At 33.6% G+C, this 25,058-nt stretch overlaps 1 protein-coding gene across 1 annotated transcript in view; it reads right to left on the bottom strand.

Annotated features, from left to right (window-relative positions):
• The window catches only part of CSMD1 (CUB and Sushi multiple domains 1), a 2,669,009-nt gene that overhangs the window by 2,177,622 nt on the left and 466,329 nt on the right, over positions 1–25,058 (bottom strand). Inside the window, 1 exon segment of the mRNA XM_074287957.1 lies at positions 546–762. Coding sequence (XP_074144058.1) covers positions 546–762 — 217 coding nt within the window.

Here is a 25,058-nt window from a genome sequence, read left to right as displayed (position 1 = left end):
AAACAAAAAATGGATACTATGAAGGATAAAATAGAAAAGAGGATCCTAGGTATGGTTAAAGAAAAGCCATTTCAAGGCAAAGCCAGTCCCTTGGCAACTTCTCCTTCCTTCTACTTTCTTCTGTAAAACATAGCATTTCAATTTATGCAATTATCAATTGTTGTTTTTTTTTCCTGCTAATTCAAAATTTACCTAAAAATAAAACCATGTTAAATACATTTTTTCAATTGTCTTGACAACATTTATATTTTGTTTACTAGAAAAACAAAAAAGAAAACACTTCAAACCAGGAAAAAAAAGTGTATAAGCAATTATCTTACTTCTCATATTGTTAATTTTGGGTCTTAAATTCTGACAACTTAAAACTATGATTCTTAGTGTTCTGGCAGCTTTTTGTATGTATGGCTTCTCTTTATAACTGACACATTATAGTCTTTTTAAAAGAAAAATTCTAATTGTTTTTGACATGAAGCAAAACAAAATAATATCACATAGATGCCCAATAGTTGATACCAAAAGGGAAAATATAGGTAGGTTTACATTACCTGACTTTTAAATTGCCCTGCTGTGGCTGTCCATCATAAATCGATAAAATATCAAAATCTTCTTCAAGAGCAAATGTATGAAATGACAACTGAATTCTATTCCGTTCTCCAGTGATAATGATCCATGTGCAGTTGGCATAGTTTGGATAGCCATGAGGAAATCCTGGACTTTCAATAGTACCATTGGGACCCTGGACTAATCCTCCACAGTTTTGACCTAAAAAAAAAAAAAGAACAAAAATGAAGACCCACATCAATTACTGCCCACTTATATGACATGTTTTTTTTTTTAAATTTTATTTTTATGTTCAATTCTTTTATTTAGCTTAATGTAACCATATTGTAACTATTGTAACCAATATTGATAGTTATATAAGGATCTTAAATTTTGACTTTGCATAAGCAAGTATTGGGTTCAAAATCTTCACACTAATAGTACTGAGAGTCCTGAATGAGAATATTATCCCATCCAACGGAAAAAGTTATTTACTCAACTTTAATATCATTAGTTATAATAATGAAAAATATATTTTCCTTGTCTTTGTAGCCTCAGCATTTAGCTCAATGCATTAGAAAAGATAGTTGTTGATATTAATTAAATCAAAGCAATTAATTAAATTAAAATATAATATAAGATGATTCATAACCTTAGATGCATATACATTCAATAGTAATACAGAAAACTATGTAATACAATTTCAAATTATATGGTAAAAACAGGGCAAAGAGATGGTATAGCACTTAGGCCTGGGATAGGGAAGACTCATATTGAGTTTAAACATGGTCTCAGATACCCATTAGTTGTTTGACCTAGGAAAATCACTCTTTTTGCTTTGGTTTACACATTTGTCAAATAAGCTAGAGAAGGAAGTAATAAACCACTACTATATGTTTTTAAATTTTTACTACAGCATTGGAGGTTAATTGACTTGCCTAAGGTCACACAGCCAGCAAATGTTAAATGTCTGAGACCAGATAAGAACTCAGGTCCTCCTGAATTCAAAACTGATGCTCTATCCACTAAACCACCTAGTTGCCTCTACCACTACTATATCTTTATCAAGAAAATCTCAAATAGGGTTGGGAAGAGTTGGGCATAAGTGAAAAATAATGAACAGTGGGAATGGTATGAATTGTAACTATAATCAGGAAATGATTAATTGACAAATATATTAATTTAACAATAGCCATAAAGTGTTTAATACATCAGCTCCTACTATAGGTAAAGCAATTAACTTGGCACTAAGGAAGATATTTTAAAGAATGTGTAATTTCAGAATCACTGGGGGGGGAGGGGGAATGGATCAAAGATGGCAGAGGGGACACATGCATTTTTCTGAGCTTTCCTGTCCCCCTCACATTATTTACAAAATTCAGCCTCTGAATTAGGACTTGACTGTCAGAACCCATAAATATTGGGAGTACAACACATTACCAACACAAGATAATCTCAAAATTCACCAGAAAAGGTTTGTTTTTGCTCATGCGTGGGGACAAAATGGGGCTAGCCAGGCGCATACCCAGGCAGACAAGCAGTGAGAGCATGGAGAACAGCTCATGCTGAGGAGACCAGAAGGGTGCAAGGTGTGGTCTTTGCTCAAGGAAAATCTTCAGGGAGAACTCTACCACAGTATCAGCTACTTTGCCCTGGCAGTAAGCCAGTAGATCACCAGAGAAGCTATAAATACTAAGTGTAAAGACTATAACCCCAAAATGCTAGAGTCTCTCAGGAACCTGGGCACACCCACCCAGCACCAGGAGGGACTCAGCTTGACCTCAGCTTGTAACCACTAATCCCAGCACAGCCATTGCCACTTCCTGTTGTCTGTAGAGGCAGTTTGGAAATATTCCATTGCCCTATAAGCAGAACACAGCATTTTTTTGTTTGTTTGTTTGTTTTGTTTTGTTTTGTTTTTAAAATGAATGAAAAGGCAAAGCGGGCTCTAAATATAGATTGCTTCTATACAGAAAGAGAACGGATTTCACACCCTGAAGAGACTAAAAACAGTTTGTCTCTAAATGAAAATCCAAAAATATATATGACCTGGTCCCCATCACATAAGTCTCTCATAGAAGAAATTAAAAAGGCTTTTAAAATAGACCTAGAAGAAAAATGGGGAAAGGAAAGGGAAGCTTTGCAAGAGGGTCCGGGTAAGACATGTAACTCATTAAAAGACAGAATGGAAAAATAAAACAACTCACTGAAATACAGAATTTGTGAATTAGGAAAAAAAAAAAAAAGAAACTAACTCTTTAAAAAATAAAATTGGTGAAATGGAAAAAAAATCCATAGAAGAAAACTTAAAAACTCAATTGGACAATCACAAAAAGAAATTAAAAAAAATGAAGAAAATAAATCTTTAAAAATCAGAAGTGAACAAGTGGAGGAGACATTAAGAGTCAAGCAAAACCAAAAAAATGAAAAAAAATAGAAAAATTGTTAAATATCTACTTGGGAAAATAACAGATCTGGAAAACAGATCTAGGAGAAATAATCTAATGATTATTGGGCTCCCTGAAAATTATGGAAAAAAAAAAAGCCTAGACACTATTTTTCAGGAAATCATCAAAGAGAACTGCCCAGATGTCATGGAATCAGAAGGTAAAGTAGACACTGAAAGAATTCATTGATCACCTGCAGAAAGAGATCCCAAAATTAAAAGTCCAAGAAATATTGTGGCTAAATTTCAGAATTATCAAACCCAGAAAAAAAATACTACAAGCAGCCAGAAAAAAAAAATAACAAGGATCCACAAGAAGCATTACTCAAGATCTAGCAGCATTCACAATAAAGGATCAAAGGGCCTGGAATCTGATATTTTGAAAAGTAAAGGAACTTGGTATGCAACCAAGAATAACTTACCCAACCAAAAAGAGCATTTTTTTTCCCCAGGAAAGAAGATGGACATTCAGTGAAATAGGTGAATCCCATTTATTTCTGACAAAAAAACAGAGCTAAACAAAAAGTTTGACCTCCAAGTATAGGAATCAAGAGACATATAAAAAGGTATTTCTGTTATATTATATGATTTACTGTTATAATATTAAAAAATGATCTAGAGGTGGAAAAAAATTTATACCAGAAAAAGGGAAAAGTGGAGGTACTACATCTTTTGACGAAGCAAAGGAAACGTATTATATCTGAGGGAAAGAAGGGAAGGGGAAGATCATAGTGTCAACCTTACTCTCATCAGAATAGGCTCAAAGAGAAAATATTAGACATATTCATTTTAAAGAGAAACTTCTCCCACCTAATTTAAAAGTGAAAGGGGAAAAGCAAAAAGGGAAGGGGGTAGGATAAATAGAAGGAAATACAGAAATTAAAAGGGAAAGGCTTAAGAAAAGGGGAGGGACTCCATGGGGGAGAAAGGGATCCTAAAGAGTGAAAGCTGCATGAGGCAAGTGATGCTCATAAGTTTAATACTGGGGAAGGAGGTATGGGGAAAAGGAAAGAGAAAAGCATAATATGGGGTTAACAAGATGATAGGAAATACAGAATTAGTAATTTTAACCATAAATATGAATTGGGTAAACTCCCCCATAGAGCAGAGGCAGTTAGCAGAATGGATTAAAAGCCAGGATCTTACAATATATTGTTTTCAGGAAACACACTTGAAGCAGTGCTATACACACAGAGTAAAGGTAAAAAGCTAGAGCAGAATCTACTATGCTTCAGCTGAAGTCAAAAAAGCAGGGATAGCTATCCTGATCTCAGATCAAGCAAAAGAAAAAAAAAATTAATTAAAAGTGATAAGGAAGGGCACTCTATCTTGGTAAAGGATAGCATAGATAATGAAGCAATAAAAATACTAAACATATATGCACCAAGTGGTATAACATCTAAATTCCTAAAGGAGTAAAGTGAGCTCCAAGAAAAAATAGTAAGAGATCTCAACTTGCACTCTCAGAAATAGATAAATCAAACTAAATAAAAAAGAAAGACGTTTATCTAGGTAAATAGAACACTAGAAAGGTTAGATATGATAGATCTTTGGAGAAAACTAAATGGAGAAAGAAATAAGTACACTTTCTTCTCGGGAGATCATGAAACCTATGCAAAAACTGACCATATATTAGGACACAAAGACTTTGAATTCAAATGCAGAAAGAAAGAAATAGTAAATGCATCCTTTTCAGACCATGATGCAATAAAAATTACATTCAATAAAAAGCCAGGGGAAAATAGACCAAAAAAATAATTGGAAATTAAATAATCTCATCCTAAAGAATGATTGGGTGAAACACCAAATCATATACACAATTAATAATTTCATGCAATAGAATGACAATAATGAGACAATAGACCAAAATGTGTGGGGATGCAGCCAAAGCAGTAATAAGAGAAATTTTAGATCTCTAGAGGCCTACTTGCATAAAATAGAGAAAGAGAAAATCAACGAATTAGGCTTATAACTAAAAAAGTTAGAAAAAGCAAATTAAAAACCCCCAGACACTGAAATTGAAATTGTGAAAATAGGAGAGCTTAACAAAATTGAAAATAAAAAATAAAAAACTACTGAATTAATAAATAAATCTAAAAATTGGTTTTATGAAAAAAATAATAAAATATATAAACCCTTGGTAAATTTGATTAGAAAAAGGAAAGAGATAAATCAAATTGTTAGTCTTAAAAATGAAAAGGGAAAACTTTCCACTAATGAAGAGGAAATTAGAGCAATAATTAGGAGTTATTTCACCCAACTTTATGCCAATAAATTTGATAACTTAAATGAAATGGATGAATACCTCCAAAAATTTAGGTTGCCCAAATAAACAGAGGAAGAAGTAAAATTTTTAAACAGACCCATTTTAGAAAAAATAAATAGCACAAGCTATTAATCAACTCCTTAAGAAAAAAACCCCAGCATAAGATTGATTTATATGTGAATTCCACAAACATTTAAAGAACAATTAACTCCAATGCTATATAAAGTTATTTGAAAAAAAAATGGGAAATGAAGGAGTCCTACCAATTCCTTTTATGACGCAGACATGGAAATCATACCTAAACCAGGTAGGATGGAAACAGAAAAAAGAAATTATAGACCAATCTCCCTAATGAACATTGATGCAAAAATCTTAAATAAAATATTAGCAAATATATTACAGAAAATAATCTCTAGGATAATACAAAATGACTAAGTAGGATTTATACCAGGAATGCAGGGTTGATTCAATATTAGGAAAACTATTAGCATAATTTACTATATAAATAACAAAATTAACAAAAACAATATGGTCATCTCAATAGATACAGGAAAAGCATCTGATAAAATCCAACACCCATTCCTATTAAAAACACTAGAGAGTATAGGAATAAATTGACTTTTCCTTAAAATAGTTAGTAGCATCTATTTAAAACCATCAGTAAGCATCATATGTAATGGGGATAAATTGGAACCATTCTCAATAAAATCAGGAGTGAAACAATGTTGCCCACTATCATCATTATTATTCAATATTGAATTAGAAATGGTAGCTTAGGCAATAAAAGAGGGAAAAGGGATTAAAAAATAGAGTAGGTAATCAAGAAATCAAATTATTATTCTTTACAGATGATATGATGGGATAATTACAGAACCCCAGAGATTCTACTAAAAAGCTACCAGAAATAATTCCAACTTTAGCAAAGTTGCAGGATACAAAATAAATCCACATGAATCATTAGCATTTTAGTACATCACTAATAAAATCCAGCAGCAAGAGATATAAAGAAAAATTCCATTTAAAATAACTGTTGATAGTATAAAATATTTGGGAATCTATCTGCCAAGGGAAAGTCAGGAAGTATATGAGCAAAATTACAAAACACTTTCCACACAAATAAAGTCAGATCTAAATAATTGGAAAAAAAATTAAGTTCTCTTATTTATGTCGAGCAAATATAATAAAGATGACAATAATATCTAATCTATTTATTTAGTTCTATACCAATCAAACTCCCAAGAAACTATTTTAATGATCTAGAAACAATAACAACAAAATTCATCTGGAAGAACAAAAGGTTAAGAATTTCAAGGAAACTAATTAAAAAAAAATAAATGAAGATGTCCTGGCTGTACCTGATCTAAAACTATATTATAAAGCAGTGGTCACCAAAACCATTTGGTATTGGCCAAGAAATAAACTAGTTGATTAGTGGAATAGGTTAGGTTCACAGTACAAAATAGTCAATAACTATAGCAATCTAGTGTTTGACACACACAAAACCCACAACTTTTGGGATAATAATTCACTATTTGATAAAAATTACTGGGGGAAAAGGGTATTAGTGTGACAGAAACTAGGCATTGACCCACATTTAACACCATGCACCAAGATAAGATCAAAATGGGTCCATGATCTAGGCATAATGAATGAGATTATAAATGAATTAGAGGAACATAGGATAGTTTACCTCTCAGACCTATGGAGGAGGAAGGAATTTATGACCAAAGAAGAACTAGAGATCATTATTGATCACAAAATAGAAAACTTTGATTATATCATTTAAAAAACTTTTGTACATGCAGACAAGATTAGAAGGGGAGCAACAAACTGAGAAAACATCTTTGTAGTTAAAGCCTATAGTTAAAGTTTGATAAAAGTCTCATTTTCAAAATGTATAGATAACTGACTCAAATTTATAACAAATCAAGTAATTCTCCAATTGATAAATGGTCAAAGGATATGAAGAAACAATTTTCAGATGATGAAATTGAAACTATTTCTACCCATATGAAAAGGTGTTCCAAATCATTATTGATCAGAGAAATGCAATTAAGACAAATCTGAGATACCATTACATACCTCTCAGATTGGCTAAGATGACAGAAAAAGATAATGACTAATGCTGGAGGGGATATGGGAAAACTGGGACACTGATGCATTATTGGCTGAATTGTGAATGGATCCAAACATTCTGGAAAAAAATGTGGAACTTTACTCAAAAAGTTGTCAAAGTGTGCATACCCTTTGATCCAGCGGTGTTATTAATGGACTTATATCCCAAAGAGATATTAAAGAAGGGAAAAGGACCTGAATGTGTAAAAATGTTTGTGGCAGCCCTTTTTGTAGTGGCTAGAAATTGGAAATTGAATGGATGCCCATCGATTGGTAAATGGCTGAGTAAGTTTTGGTATATGAATGTTATAGAATATTATTTTACTGTAAGAAATGACCCGCAGATTCAATTGATTTCCAATTGATCAGTAATGAACAGAACCATCTAAACCCAGCGAAAGAACACTAGTAAATGAGTATGGACTGCTTGCATTTTTGTTTTTCTTCCCAGGTAATTTTTACCTTTCTAAATCTGATTTCTTTTTTTTGTGTGTATGTGTGCAACAAGAGAACTGTATAAATAAATATACATACATTGTATTTACAATATACTCTAACATGTTTAATATGTATGAGATTGCCTGCCATATAGGGTAGAAGTGAGTGCAAGGGTCAATGTTGAAAAATTACCTATGCATATATTCTGTTAATAAAATCTATAATAAATTTTAAAAGGAAATTATTAAAAATATTTTAAAAAGAAATGACTAGCAAGATGATACAGAGAGGCCTGGTGAGACTTGCATGAACTGACACTACGAGAAATGAGCAGAACCAAGAGATACACTTCAACAGCAATACTATATGAGGATAAATTCTGATGGAAGTGGTTATCTTCAACAATGAGAGAATCCAAATCAGTTCTAATTGATCAGTAATGAACAGAACCAGCTATACCCAGTGAAGGAACAATGGGGAATGAGAGTGGACCACAGCATAGCATATATATGCTTTCTGTTATTTTTTGCTTGGATTTTTATTTTTCTTCCCAGGTTATTTTTACCTTCTTTTAAATCTGATTTTTCTGGCGTAGCAAGACAACTATATATATACACATATGCTATATTTAACATACACTTTACAATATTTAACATGCATGGGACTAACTACTATCTTGGGGAGGGGTGAAGAGAAGGAGGGGAAAAGTTGGAACAGAAGTTTTTGCAAGGGTCAATGTTGAAAAATTACCCATGCATATATTTTGTCAATAAAAAGCTATTAAAAAAAAAAAAAACACTGAAACCAGAGTAGAAGATGAATTGAAGAAGGGAAATATTTGAAGCAGCAAGACTAATTAAAAGGCTGTTGTTATAGTGTGGAGAAGAAGTAAGGAGGACCCCCACTAGTATTGTCATGGTCATGAGAAGGGAGAGAAAGGAACATTTGCATTATTAAAATGACAATAATATGTATAACCTATAGCAAATTGCTTTTATATTGGAGTGGGGAGAGATAAGAAAGGGAGGGAGGAAAAATTTGGAACTCAAATTCTTACAGAAATGAATATTGAAAACTATCTTTACATTCAAATTAAAAAAATTAAAATACTATTGACATTAAAAAAAATAATGTGTAATTTCATAAATATAGCAACTTCCTCTCCAGTGATGCACACGAAAAGCTCTCTACACTCTATCAAACTGTGTATTGCCTATCTTTTCTCATAAAGCCTCCATAGATAATAAATCAAACATATCATAGGCCTACTGATTCCTTTAATATTTCTGCATCAGGATAGCACTTTTTAATAATTCTTTTAAATAATTGTTAATTAATCTTTTTATTCTTAGATATTTATTTTATTTTATTATACATATATATAATGTGTGCATATATATGTATGTACATATAATTACAGTGTTTGTGTGTGTATAAAGTTAGATAAAATTTTATGTTTGATAGATTTATTTCAATGTGAAATGTTCACTTCAACCCCTACCTTCTCTATTGTGAGTTGCTAGATCATTTTCCTTCACAGAGAACATACCCAATATCTTGAGTCTTTCAACATTGCAAGATTTTGAGTATAATACTCAAGCTGTCACTTTGTTATCCTTCATTCTAGCTATGTATGTTTTTTGTTCATACTTGCTCTTGATGATATTGTTTTACATGTTTATAGATTTCAGAGAAATCAGCAATCAACTATTTGCAAATTTAAGAGGACTTCATTAACTGCCCTATCTTGAGTTCAACCAACCAATCAATAAACATTTAAAAAAAAGGAATATGTGTCTGGCACTCTATGTTCTTGAGAATGCAAAAAAGAGTCAAAAGCTAAATTCCTGCCCTCAAGAAACTTTCAATCTAGTCAGGGAGACCAATGCAAACAAAAGTATACAAAGCAAGTTGTTTACAGAATAAATAATTCTTAAAAGCTTAATAGAGAAAAGGCATCAAAATTAACAGAGTTGGAAAAGGCTTTCTGTAGAAAGTGGGATTTTAACTGAGATGGAAAGAAAGCCAGTGAAATCAATAGCAAGAGTTAAGGAGGTATAGTATTTCAGGGAAGGTGGATAGCAGATAAAATTCCTGGAGCTTAGAAATGAAGTATCTTGTTTGTTGAACAACCAGGTCACAGATATTGAATAGTTCATATTGGGTAATAAAGCATGAGAATACTAGGAAGGTAGGAGGAGGGTAAGTTATGAAGCATTTTGATTACCAACAGAGCATTTGTATCTGATTATGGACCTAATAGGCAACCACCAGAGCTTATGAAATAGGAGAATGGTATAATCAGACCTGTGTTAGGAAAAATAACTTTAGTGACATGATGAAAAACAGACTGGGGTAAAATAAAAAATAGACTAGAATTTAATTACAATGGTTCAAATGTGAGATGGTAAGGTTCAGATGTGTGATACAATGGTGCACTAGAGAAGTGTCAGTGGAGAGAAGGCATGGGAGATGTTGCAGAGGTCAAAATGATAGGTATTTGCAATCGCTTGGATGTTAGGAGAGAGGGAGTTAGATGGTGGTGACTCAAGAATAACTTCAAAGTTGCTCGTTTGAGGAACTGTGAGAATATTGCTGTATTCTAATATAATAGGAAAACAGGAGGGCAGAAAGTTAGAGGGAGGGGAAAGAAAATTAGATCTCTTTTGGGCATATTTAGCTTAAAATGTGTATTGGGCATTTTATCTGGGACTTTATTAAAAAGCAAGTGAAATCACCTGGACCTTGAAGATTAGAAAATAATTGAAAAATCAAAGTAAAAAGAAAATATTCTATAATTTTCAGCTTGAAATTAATAACAGAAAAACATAAATTCATCAGTAAATATCAGCTATTTTATGCAAAGTAGTTACAACATAAACACATAATAGGTAGTATTATTATCTCCATTTTCCAACTGAGGAAATTAAGATAGAAGAAACTAAATGCCTTCCTCAGAGCTACATGGGTTGTAAGTATTTGATGTCAGATTTTAATTATGGGCTTCCTGCCTCCATGTTCACTAATCTATCCACTATACCATTTATCTGCCTTAATTGATAAATACTTAGAGACTCCTGAGACGTTAAAATGTTAAGTGACTTTTACAGTCATTCAGTTAGTAAGTATAAAAGACAAGATTTGAATTCCTTGTCTTTTTTATTTTGAGTTTGTCAATTTGTCTATATTGCATCTAGGCCTTGAACTCAGGTGATAAATGAATGCTTACTGACTTGAACGAAAAATTCTTATTATTTGTGTCTGCTTGCCAAGCACAGAGTTTAGCATATAGTTAGTGCTTAATAAACTTTACTTGAATAAATTGGTATTGAATTGAATTGTATCTTAGTACACTATGGATTTACACACATGACCTCAAAAAGTTTTGAAGACTGGAATATTTTATGAGGATTGCAAACAGTAGAAGCATTTTAACACAAGTGTTATCCCATAGTTATTGTTAACTGAGAAAAGAAAATTATTTCAGGCTATGTTATATATTTTTATAAACATTTCACACTAGTAGGTCTCAGTGAGCCTAAATCTTTCATGATAATACTGTAAAATGCTTGTGGGAGTTTGCTAAATCTTAATAAAAGAGATTTAATAAAAGGGATTTGCTGGTTTTAAACCAAAGAACTAATAAGTAACCCATTTTCCACTAAATTTAAATCTAACAATAACATTATAACAAGTAGATATTAAAGCTGTGGGGTTTTGAAAGGTCTTTAAAGGAAATAGCTTTTCTCATTTATCTAGCAATTGCTTCACAGTAAATCAAAACAGGAAAGACATGATCATAAATTTGTAAGAGTGAAAAATATAAATTCATCAGTAAATATCAGCTCTGCCATGCAAAATTGTTACCATAATAGATACATTGTAAAGAGGTGCCTTTCCTTATTTCTAAGGAGTATCATTTAAGGTACATGTAGGGCTCAAATTAGAATAAAGAATTTTGCAGAAAGAATCAATTTATGCTGTTTAACAACCACAACAACCACAAAAATGATAAGCATTTGAAAAGTTCTTTGAGGTTTGCAAATTGTTTTCCATATGTTATCTTATTTGATCCTCATGATAATCCTGTGAAGAAGGTCCCATTATTATCCTTATTTGGGGGATGAATAACATAAGACTCAGAAAGTTTAAAAGACTTGCTCAGGGGTATGTAGCTAGTACATATCTGAAGCAGGATTCAAAATAAGTCAGATGTGCAGCATAAAATTACCTACATTTCTGAAGAAGACAGAACTAGGAGTAATAGATAACAAACTGTCAAAGGGAAAATTTAAAATCAGTTTAAGAAAAGAACAAAAAAATATCTTGTTACTGTAAATCTTCAAATAGATACTTTAGAAAATCTTTACAGAAATGTTGTAGAAGGGATTCTTGATCATGTTCATATCTGACTAAATGTTTAATAAAAATGGTAGTTAACATGTACTGCTAACTATGTACTAGGCCCTATGCTAAAAACTTTACAAGTATTATCTCATTTGATCTTCACAATATCACTGTGAGGTAAAAATTATTATGATCTGAATTTTACAGATGAGAAAAGTAAGACAAGTAAGGGTTAAGTAATTTTATCAGTGTCAAATGGCTATTGAATCTAAAACCAAACATGAATTCAGGTCTAACTAATTTCAAACCAGTCTACTGCACCACTTAGCTACCATTTTTAATAACTGAGATACTCTTTGTTTCTTTTTTGTAATTTCAGAGCTATAAATAGTATTAGTCTTCTCAAAGGTGAGACAACAATACCTACTTGAGGAGTGAACTTTTTTCCCATTTGAACATGTCACTTATTTGTTTTATACAATGAATTAATTGAATTTCAATTCAATTAATTTCATTTTTCAAAGTAATTTCCAAAAAGTATATCATGTTATAATAAAAAAAATTCAGAATTCCAAAGACTTATTTAATAATAGCATCTTTGTGATCAATTTTTGAAATACTCCAATGACAATAAAATGTTCCAAAATAGTTTTAAAATACTAAAATACATTTTCTAGGTCATTATTAAGTAATACTCTAATGAAACTAATCAATAAAGAAATAAAGGCTACTAGTTAATGCACCTAACTAAAAGAATAGTCAATTTATCTTCACAACAAAACCAAATACAAATAAAGGCTTGCCTCATCAACTGACTTAAAAACTTTTTGAGGATAGATGAAGAAATTGAATCTATTTCTAGTCATATGAAAAGGTGATCCAAATCACTATTGATCAGAGAAATGCAAATTAAGACAACTCTGAGGTACCACTACATACCTCTCAGATTGGCTAAGATGACAGGAAAAGATAATGATGAATATTGGAGATGTGGAAAAACTAGGACACATACTTTGTTGGTAGAACTGTGAATGGATCCAACCATTCTGGAAAGCAATTTAGAACTATGCTCAAAATGTTATCATACTGTGCATATTCTTTAATCCAGAAATGTTTTACTGTGCTTATATCCCAAAGAAATCTTAAAGGAGGGTAGGGAAAAAAAGACCAGTGCAGACAGTGATAGACTAAAGGCTAGCATACTGTGCAGATCGGGCTGGGAAGGTCTCTGCGATTAGAAAAACTACAGAGAGAGAGGACTCTGGTATAGGCTGATTGTTCTACTCTGCTTGCAAAATAGAAGATCAGCAAAGTAATCAAGCTACTAAAAAAAACAAAAAACAAAAAACTCCAGAAGTGCCTATAGCTACCCCAAACCAGAAGTGACTCAGCACAGATCACAGCAAGCCCTCTGCTATCCAGGGCTTTTCCCTGCAGCAGTTAAGAATCTGCAAGGCAGTGGGGGGCTCAGCCTGAGGCAGTGGAACTTCCTCAGCTATGAAATTTCCACAGGATCCACTGTGCTTCCCAGGGCAGAAACACTTCTGGTTTGTGGGCTGGGGCTATTAGCTGGTCAGCTGCTAATATCCATGCCCCACTGGGGGCTTTGGCCTGGGGTTGTGACACTTTCAATGTTCAGCCTCCAAACTCTGGGCAGTTGCCTAGGCCACAGAGCAGGGGTTCTTCACTGAGCACTCCTGCAGCCCAGCCATGCTAACCAGCTCTGAATCACTTCCGGTGTGGGGGGGGAACTCTCTCCCAGAGCACCCTCATACTTTTGCAGCTCATTCACAAGACAGCTGCCATCCAAACTATCCCTGTTCTGCAGAGGAAGTTGGTAATCTCCTTATCCTGAAGGTAGACTCCATAGGTTTTTAAAAATGAGTAAAAAAATGAAGAGAATGATTGACAGCTTCTACATAGAAAAAGAGCAGGTTTCCAAACCTGAGGAAGGTAACAGCAGACAGTCTCCAGATAATACCCTGAAGGGGAATGTTAGCTGGCCAACATCACATAACTCTTTCCTAGAAGAGACTATTAAAGACATCAAAAGAGAGTTAGAAGATAAATGGGCAAAGGAAAGAGAAGCTATACTAGAGAGTAACAACATCCTGAAATTTGAATTGGAAAAGATAAAGAATTCACAGGAAGTGCAGGGAAACAAAATTTGTGAATTGGAAAAGGTTAAAAAGAATCACAGAAAAGTAAGATCTATGAATTGGAAAAGATAAAGAATTTCCAAGAAAGTAGGATTTGTGAATTGGAAAAAAAAAATAACTTACTAAAAAAAAAAAAAAAAAAATTAGTGAAATGGAAAAAAATTCCATAGAGCAAAATAACTCATTTAAAAACTCAATTGAACATATACAAACATAATTTTTAAAAGTGAATGAAGAAAATAACACATTAAAAATCAGGACTGAACAAATAGAAATGAATGAGACACAAAGAATCAGTTAATTAAAACAAAAAAAAAAATGAAAAGCTGGAGAATAACGTCAAATATTTACTGGGAAAATCAACAGACCAGGAAAATAGATCTAGAAGTGATAATCTGGGGATTATTGGACTTCCTGAAAATTATGATGAAAAAAAGAGCCTAGATTCTATTTTACATGAAATCATCAAAGAGTAATGTATAGAGGTAAAAGAACCAGAAGGTAAAATAGGCATTGAAAGAATTCATCGAACACCTTCTGAAAAAGACCCTAAAAGAAAGAAACAAACAAACACACACACACACACACACACAAAAAAAAAAAAAAAAAAAAAAAAAAAAAAAAAACAACTCCATGAAACAAATTTCAGAACTATCAGACTAAGGAAAAAATAGTACAAGCAGACAGGAAAAAAGCAATTTAAATATTGAGGTGCCACAATAAGGGTCACTCAAGATCTAGCTGCATCCACATTAAAAGACCAAAGGGCCTGGAATCTGATATTCCAAAAGGCAAAAGAACTTGGAATACAGCCAAGAATAAACTACCCAGGTAAGTTTAGCATTTTCTTCCAAGGAAGAAGATGGACATTTAATGAAACAAGTGAATTTCATTTGTTCCTAAGGAAAAAAAAAAAAAAAAAAAACAGATCTAAACAAGAAATTTTATCTCCAACCACAAGACTCAGGAGAAGTAGAAAAAGGTAAAAGGAACTCTTGAGAACTGTATTTCTGTTGTGAAAATAAAGAAAATCCACATGTATACTTTGATTTTACTGATATAACATGAAAAAAAGGGAAGTAGAAATGGAAAGGGGATAGTGTCAGAAAACTAGAAAAGGGGAGATAAAAGAGGGAAACTACATCCCAGGAAGAGGTAAAGAAAATTTATCATATCTGAGGGAATTTAGAGAGGGGGAGGAACATTGTGTGAATCTTACTCTCATCAGAGTTGGCTCAAAGAGTAAATAATTGACCTATTTGTTTTCAGAGAATTCTCTCTCACCTCATTAAAAGGGGGAGAGGAAAAGGGAAAAGGAAAAGAGTAATAAGGGAAAGGTACAAGAAAGGGAAAGAGATTTAAAAGGAGGGGGGAGGGATACTAAAAAGGGAGATTGGGTGACACAAGTGGGGCCCATAAGTTTAATACTGGAGAAAGAGTTCAGGGGGATAAGGGGAAAAAGGCATAATCTGGGGATAATATGATGGCAGGAAATACAGAAATAGTAATTTTAACTGTAAATGTGAATGGGATGAACTCTCCCATTAAGTGGAGGCAGATTGCAGACTGGATCAAAAGTCAGAACCCTACAATTTGTTGGTTACAGGAAACACATTTAAAGCAGGGAGATAATTACAGAGAAAAGGTAAAAGGCTAGAGCAGAATTTATTATGCTTCAAGTGATGTCAAAAAAGCAGGGGTAGCATCCTTATCTCAGATCAAGGAAAAGCAAAAATTGATCTAATTAAAAGAGATAAGGAAGGAAACTATATCTTGCTAAAGGTTAGCATAGACAATGAAGCCATATCAATAATAAACATATATGTAGCAAGTGGTATAGCATCTAACTTCCTAAAGGTGAAGTTAAGAGAGTTGAAAGAAGAAATAAACAACAAAACTATAATAGTGGGAGATCTCAACCTTGCATTCTCAGAATTAGATAAACCAAACCACAAAACAAACAAGAAAGAAATTAAAAAGAGTAAATAGAACATTAGAAAAACTAGGTATGATAGACCTTTGGAGAAAACTGAATGTTGACAGAAAGGAGTATACTTTCTTCTCAGCAGTTCATGGAACCTATACAAAAATTGACCATATATTAGGACATAAAGATCTCAAAATTAAATGCAGAAAGGCAGAAATAGTAAATGCTTTTTTCTCAGACCACAATGCCAGAAAAACTACATTCAACAAGAAGTTAGGTGTAAATAGACCAAAAAGTAATTGGAACCTAAATAATATCATCTTAAAGAATGATTGGGTGAAACACCAAATCATATACACAATTAATAATTTCACACAAGAGAATGACAACAATGAGACATCATACCAAAATTTGTGGGATGCAGCCAAAGTGGTAATAAGGGGAAATTTTATATCTTTAGAGGTTTATGTGAATAAAATAGAGAAAGAGAAGATCAATGAATTGGGTTTGCAACTGAAAAAAAGCTAGAAAAAGACCAAATTAAAACCCCCAACCAAATATTAAACTTGAAATTCTAAAATTAAAAGGATAAATTAATAATATTGAAAGTAAAAGAAAAAAAAAGAATTAATAAATAAAACTAAGAGTTGGTTTTGTGGAAAAAAAATAAAATAGATAAACCTTTGGTAAATCTGATCAGAAAAAGGAAAAAGGAAAATCAAATTGTTAGTCTTAAAAATGAAAAGGAGCAACTTTCCACCAATGAAGAGGAAATTAGAGAAACTTTGCCCAATTTTATGCCAATAAATTTGATAACTTAAGTGAAATGAATGACTATCTCTAAAAAATATAGTCTTCCAAGATTGACAGAAGAGGAAGTAAATTGATTAAATAGTCCCATTTCAGAAAAAAAAATAGAACAAGCTATTAATCAACTCCCTAAGAAAAACCCCCAGGACCAGATGGATTTACATGTGAATTTTACCAAACATTTAAAGAACAATTAGCCCCAATGTTATATAAACCATTTGAAAAAATAGGGAATGAAGGAGTCCTACCAAACCCCTTTTATGACACAGTCATGGTACTGATACTTAAACCAGGTAGGGTGAAAACTGAGAAAGAAAACTATAGAACAATCTCCTTAATGAATATTGATGCTAAAATCTTAAATAAGATATTAGCAAAAAGACTACAGAAAGTCATCCTCAGGATAATACATTATGATCAAGTAGGATTTATACCAGAAATGTAGGACTAGTTTAATATTAGGAAAACTATTAGTATAATTGACCATATTACTAATCAAATTAAGAAATGATCATCTCAATAGATGCAGAAAAAGCAACATCCATTCCTACTAAAAACACTTGAGAGTATAGGAATAAATGGACTATTCCTTAAAATAGTCAGGATGATATATTTAAAACTTCATCAGTAAGCCTCATATGAAATGGGGATAAACTGGAGCCTTTCCCAGTAAGATCAGAAATGAAACAAGTTTGCCCACTATCACCTTTACTATTCAATATTGTCTTAGAAGTGCTAGCCTCGGCAATAAGAGTCGAGATAGAGATTAGGGGACTGATTTTTTTTTATTTGCTAACCTGAATTCCTCCCTGCTAGAAATGTGTGAGTGTTGTGGAGTTTAAATCTTAAAGGTTTTGAAGGACAAAGGAAAGAGGAATGCAGGTTTGCATTAAGAAATGAGAAGGTTTTGGAAAGGTATTTGTGAATGGGAAGGAAGAGGTGGGGGAGGGAGGAATAGGATTCTTTGTCTTCAAAGACAAAGATTCTACTCACTCCCCTCCACCCCCACTGATTTATTTTAACAGTGGAACCTCCAGGAAAGTTTTTGAAGTTTGTTTAAGGTATGTTGCAAGAATGAAAGAAGAAAGGTTTTAAGGGAAGGTTTTTTGAATGGGGGTAAGGGTGACCACATGGAAGGGTGAGCACATGGAATACTTTCCTATCTTCATGCCCTCCTCCCCAGGTGTTTCCTGCCGTGTTTTTTTTTTTTTTCAAAAGGTAATTTAAAGAGACAGGATCACATTTAGGTTAATTGATTGAATATTTGTTTCTTGATACATAAGGGTTTTTATTATTTAAGGAATATGGTCATAAAAGTGATCCATACTAAATGTTTAATTGCTATTTTAAGAACTTCTTGAATATTTGTATGTGGTATTTGGACATTCTGTATAAGTTTAAAATATGTTTAAAGATTGTCTTGAGTCATTCTGAGAATATTTAAAGAGCCTCTAAAATAATAGGTTTTTGTTTGTCCTTTTGAAAAGTTCCTGTTAAGGACAATATGCAATTTGGGATATTTTCTATATATTGGCTATTTTAAAAGCAAACTGATTTGTATGAATGATGCTCATTTATGAAACATCTACTTGGATATAATAATTGTTTAATTCATCAACTTATTGAGACAAATTCCTTTCTGTTGTCAATATAAGGTTATGATATATTTTGTTTAGAATTTATCAGAAATCTGATTATTGAATTTGTTAGTGGGAATACATTTTTTTCCTGAGCTTAAGGTTAATTAGTTAATTAGTTAATGCTTTTTGGGTGTTTTAAAGCTCCACCCTCTGGCAGTTAGTGGTACAATTGATTGGAAGTTGAGTTTTAACTGGTCATGTTATAGTTATTTTGCATTTTTTCCTCCTGCAATTGATTTTATGATTAGAGCAATGGTCAATAGAATTGTTAATGCAATTCAATTATGTCATACCTTGCTATTTTCAATCTTATTATATGTAATCATTGTATCCTAAATGCTTGGGCAAATAATCATTTAACCTGGTCATCTGTCTGGTATTATTAGAAAATACAAATATTGGACTTCCGGCCAAGATGGCGGCGTGGAGGCAGACAGCTGCTTGAGCTCCTCGTTTTCTCTCAGAACTTACTTCATGACAAGCCTCTGACTTAATGCTTGACCCAGAAAGAAATCCACAAATTATCACCAAGAGAAGACATCCTTGAAAGTCGCCAGAAAAGGTCTGTGTTTGCTCGGGGGAGGGTCAATCAGACTGGGCGCAGACTGAGGGCAGGCAGCCAGAGCAAGACAGGCAGCTCACACAGCTCAGACCGGAGGGGGAGGGGTGTGATCTCTGCCGTTTCTGTGAAAGGGCTTTTGCCCCAGTGTGGATGCTCTGTCTTGGCAGCAAGCCAGGAGCAGCAGAGAGGGTGTAAACACCGGAGGTAAAGATTAAAACCCCAGAAAGCCAGCTTCTCTCAGAGCCCGGCCACCCCCAACCCCCACCTGGACTGACTCAGTGCGTTCTCAGAGCCTCAGAGCGCAGACTCAGTACAGTCATTGCTGTTCTGTTAGTGGCTCTCTGCTGCTCTACCCCCAGTCTGTAGAGGAAGCCCATTAATAACATCCAGCCCTATCCCCCGCAAAACAGACCAATTGTTTCTCTTGTCAGTTTGTTTTCTTTGATTCCTACTCTGACAAAATGAACAAAAAATTCAAAAGGGCTCTAACCATTGACAGCTTCTGTGTGGAGAGGGAGCAGACTTCAAATGCTGAGGAGACTAGGAACAGAATGTCCCCAGATGTATCCCCTGGGAGGGATATAAGCTGCTCCTCAATACAAAAGAACCTCATAGAGGAAATCAAAAAGGCTCTCACAAGAGAGCTGGAAGAGAAATGGGAAAAGGAAAGGGAAGCTTGGCAAGAGAGCCTGGAGAAGTTATCCCATGCATTCAAAGACAGAATGGATAAAGAAATCAAATCATTGAGAAACAAGATTAGTGAGCTGGAAAAGGTAAACAACTCCAAGGAAAACAGGATTACTGAGCTGGAAAAGGTAAACAACTCCAAGGAAAACAGGATTAGAGAGCTGGAAAAAGAAATCAGCTCTCTAAAAAATAAAATGGATAAAATGGAAAAAAATTCCATAGAAGATAAAAACTCAATTGGACAATTACAAAGAGATATAAAAAAAGTGAGTGAAGAAAATACATCATTGAAAATTAGACTGGAACAAGTAGAAATGAATGACTCAAGTAGAAACCAAGAGGGAGTCAAGCAAAACCAGAGAAATGAAACAATTGAAAAGACTGTCATGTACCTTACCAGGAAGACAACAGACCTGGAAAACAGATCCAGGAGAGACAATTTGAGAATAATCGGACTCCCTGAAAAATGGGAGGAAAAAAAGAGCTTGGACACCATTTTCGAGGAAATTATCAAAGAGAACTGCCCAGACGTTTTGGAAACAGAGGGTAAAATAGACATTGAGAAAATTCATCGATCACCTACTGAAAGGGACCCTAAAATCAAAACGCCAAGAAATATAGTGGCCAAGTTCAAGAACCATCAGACAAAGGAAAAGATATTGGAAGCTGCTAGAAAAAAACAATTCAGATATGGAGGATCCACAATAAGGATAACACAGGATCTAGCAGCATCCACATTAAAAGAACGCAGGGCCTGGAACATGATATTCCGAAAGGCTAAGGAACTTGGTATGCAGCCAAGAATAACTTACCCAGAAAGAATGAGCATCGTTTTCCAGGGAAGAAGATGGACATTTAACGAAATAAATGAATTCCATCTATTTTTGATGAAAAAACCAGACCTACATAAGAGGTTTGATCTTCAAATACAGAACTCAAGAGACTTCTAAAAAAGGTAAAAAGAAATCTTGAGAACTATACTTCTGTCAAAAAAATATGTAAAGAACATATGTACAATTTGTCTTAGAAACTAGAGGTGGAAAGGAGATTATATCATAAAAAAGTATAAAGTGGTGGTACTACATCTCATGAAGAGGCAAAGGTAACCTATTATATCTGAGAGAAAGAAAGGAGGGAGATGAACATAGCGTGTATCAATAGACATATTCGATTTATGGTGAAACTTCTTCCACTTCATTGAAAAGTGAAAGGGAAGGAGTAAGCTAAGGGGAAGGGAATACAGTAATTTCGAGGAAAAGGGGTAAAATAAGGGGAGGATCTTTAAGGTGGGGGAGGGATCCTAAAAAGGGAGGGCTGTGAAAAGCAAGTGGTGTTTACCAGTTTAATACTGGATAGGAGGGTAAAAGGGAAGGAAAGGGGAAAAGCATAAGCAGGGGTTAATAGGATGGCAAGCAATATAGAATTAGTCCTTCTAACCATAAATGTGAATGGGGCAAACTGCCTCATAAAGAGGAAGCAGTTAGCAGACTGGATTAAAAGTCAGAATCCTACTATATGTTGTTTACAGGAAACACACCTGAAACAGGATGAGACATTCAAACTAAAAGTAAAAGGGTGGAGCAGAATCTATTATGCTTCAGGCAAAACCAAAAAAGCAGGAGTAGCCATCCTCATCTCAGATCAAGCAAAAACAAAAATTGATCTAATTAAAAGAGATAAGGAAGGGCATTATATCCTGCTAAAGGGAAGCATCAACAGTGAAGCAGTATCAATATTAAACATGTATGCACCAAGTGGTGCAGCATCTAAATTCTTAAAAGAGAAATTAAGAGAGCTGCAAGAGGAAATAGATAGCAAAACTATAATAGCGGGAGATCTCAACCTTGCACTATCAGAATTAGATAAATCAAACCACAAAATAAATAAGAAAGAAGTCAAAGAGGTAAATAGAATACTAGAAAAGTTTGATATGATAGATCTTTGGCGAAAGCTAAATGGAGACAGAAAGGAATATACTTTCTTCTCAGCAGTTCATGGAACCTATACAAAAATTGATCATATACTAGGGCATAAAAACCTCAAAATCAAATGCAGTAAGGCAGAAATAGTAAATGCATCCTTTTCAGACCATAATGCAATCAAAATAACATTTAATAAAAAGCCAGGGGAAAATAGACCAAAAAATAATTGGAAACTAAATAATCTTATACTAAAGAATGATTGGGTAAAACAGCAAATCATAGACATAATTAATAACTTCACCCAAGAAAATGACAATAATGAGACATCACACCAAAATGTGTGGGATACAGCCAAAGCAGTAATTAGGGGAAGTTTTATATCTCTACAGGCCTACCTGCACAAAATAGAGAAAGAGAGGGCCAACGAATTGGGTTTACAACTAAAATTGCTAGAAAAGGAACAAATTAAAAACCCTCAGACAAACACAAAACTTGAAATTCAAAAAATAAAAGGTAAGATTAATAAAATTGAAAGTAAAAAAACTATTGAATTAATTAATAAAACTAAGAGTTGGTTTTATGAAAAAACCAACAAAATAGACAAACCCTTAGTAAACCTGATTAAAAAAAGGAAAGAGAAAAAACAAATTGATAGTCTTGAAAATGAAAAGGGTGAACTCACCACTAATGAAGAGGAAATTAGAACAATAGTTAGGAGCTACTTTGCTCAACTTTATGCCGATAAATTCGATAACTTAAATGAAATGGAAGAATACCTTCAAAAATATAGCTTGCCCAGATTAACAGAGGAAGAAGTAAGTAGTCTAAATAGTCCCATCTCAGAAAAAGAAATAGACCAAGCAAATAGACTTCAGAAAATCATCCCCAGGATAATACACTATGACCAAGTGGGATTTATACCAGGAATGCAGGGCTGGTTTAATATTAGGAAAACTATTAATATAATTGACCATATTAATAATCAAATTAATAAAAACCATATGATCATCTCAACAGATGCAGAAAAGGCATTTGATAAAATCCAACATCCATTCCTACTAAAAACGCTTGAGAGTATAGGAATAAATGAACTATTCCTTAAAATAATAAGGAGCATATATTTAAAACCTTCAGTAAACATCAGATGTAATGGTGATAAACTAGAACCTTTCCCTGTAAGATCAGGAGTGAAACAAGGTTGCCCACTATCACCATTACTATTCAATATAGTACTAGAAACTCTAGCCTTGGCAATAAGAGCTGAGAAAGAGATCCAAGGAATTAGAGTAGGAAATGAAGAAATCAAATTGTCACTTTTCGCAGATGACATGATGGTATACTTAGAGAACCCCAAAGACTCTGCTAAAAAGCTATTAGAAATAATTCAGAATTTTAGCAAAGTCGCAGGATACAAAATAAATCCACATAAATCCTCAGGATTTTTATACATTACCAACACAATCCAACAGCAAGAGATACAAAGAGAAATTCCATTCAAAATAACAGTCGATAGTATCAAATATTTGGGAATATATCTACCAAAGGAGAGTCAGGAATTATATGAGCAAAATTACAAAACACTTGCCACAAAAATAAAGTCAGATTTAAATAATTGGAAAGACATTCAGTGTTCTTGGATAGGCCGAGCGAATATAATAAAGATGACAATACTCCCCAAACTAATCTATTTATTTAGTGCTATACCAATCAGACTCCCAAGAAACTATTTCAATGACCTAGAAAAAATAACAACAAAATTCATATGGAAGAATAAAAGGTCGAGAATTGCAAGGGAACTAATGAAAAAAAAGTCAGAGGAAGGTGGTCTAAGTGTACCTGATTTAAAGCTATATTATAAAGCAACAGTCACCAAAACCATTTGGTATTGGCTAAGAAATAGACTAGTTGATCAGTGGCATAGGTTAGGTTCACAGGACAAGATAGTGAATAAAAATAGCAATCTAATCTTTGACAAACCCAAAGATCCCAAATTTTGGGATAAGAATTCATTATTTCACAAAAACTGCTGGGAAAACTGGAAATTAGTATGGCAGAAACTAGGCATGGACCCACATTTAACACCACATACTAAGATTAGATCAAAATGGGTCCGAGATTTAGGCATAAAGAACGAAATCATAAATAAATTGGAGGAACATGGGATGGTTTACCTCTCAGACTTGTGGAGGAGGAAGGAGTTTGTGTCCAAGGGAGAACTAGAGACCATTATTGATCACAAAATAGAACATTTTGATTACACCAAATTAAAAAGTTTCTGCACAAACAAAACTAATGCAAACAAGATTAGAAGGGAAGTAACAAATTGGGAAAACATTTTTACAGTTAAAGGTTCTGATAAAGGCCTCATCTCCAAAATATACAGAGAATTGACTTTAATTTGTAAGAAATCAAGCCATTCTCCAATTGATAAATGGTCAAAGGATATGAACAGACAATTTTCAGATGATGAAATTAAAACTATTTCCACTCATATGAAAGAGTGTTCCAAATCACTATTGATCAGAGAAATGCAAATTAAGACAACTCTGAGGTATCATTACACACCTGTCAGATTGGCTAAGATGACAGGAACAAATAACGATGAATGTTGGAGGGGCTGTGGGAAAACTGGGACACTGATGCATTGTTGGTGGAGTTGTGAAAGAATCCAACCATTCTGGAGAGCAATCTGGAATTATGCCCAAAAATTTATCCAAATGTGCATACCCTTTGACCCAGCCATACTACTACTGGGCTTATACCCCAAGGAACTACTAGAGAAGGGAAAGGGTCCTGTATGTGCCAAAATGTTTGTGGCAGCCCTTTTCATAGTGGCTAGAAGCTGGAAGATGAATGGATGTCCATCAATTGGAGTATGGTTGGGTAAACTATGGTATATGAATGTTATGGAATATTATTGTTCTATAAGAAATGACCAACAGGAGAAATACAGAGAGGCTTGGAGAGACTTACATCAACTGATGCTGAGTGAAACGAGCAGAACCAGAAGATCATTATACACTTCAACAATGATACTGTACGAGGATGTATGCTGATGGAAGTGGATTTCTTCAACATAGAGAAGAACTAATCCAATTCCAATTGATTAATGATGGACAGAACCAGCTACATCCAGAAAAGGAACACTGGGAAATGAATGTAAACTGTTATTTTTACCTTCTGAATCCAATTCTTCCTG

Source organism: Sminthopsis crassicaudata, chromosome 2 (genome assembly GCF_048593235.1).
Source record: "Sminthopsis crassicaudata isolate SCR6 chromosome 2, ASM4859323v1, whole genome shotgun sequence".
Taxonomy (NCBI): Eukaryota; Metazoa; Chordata; class Mammalia; order Dasyuromorphia; family Dasyuridae; genus Sminthopsis; species Sminthopsis crassicaudata.
Note: the sequence above shows the minus strand (reverse complement) of the source record. Positions and strands in the feature narration are given on the sequence as shown.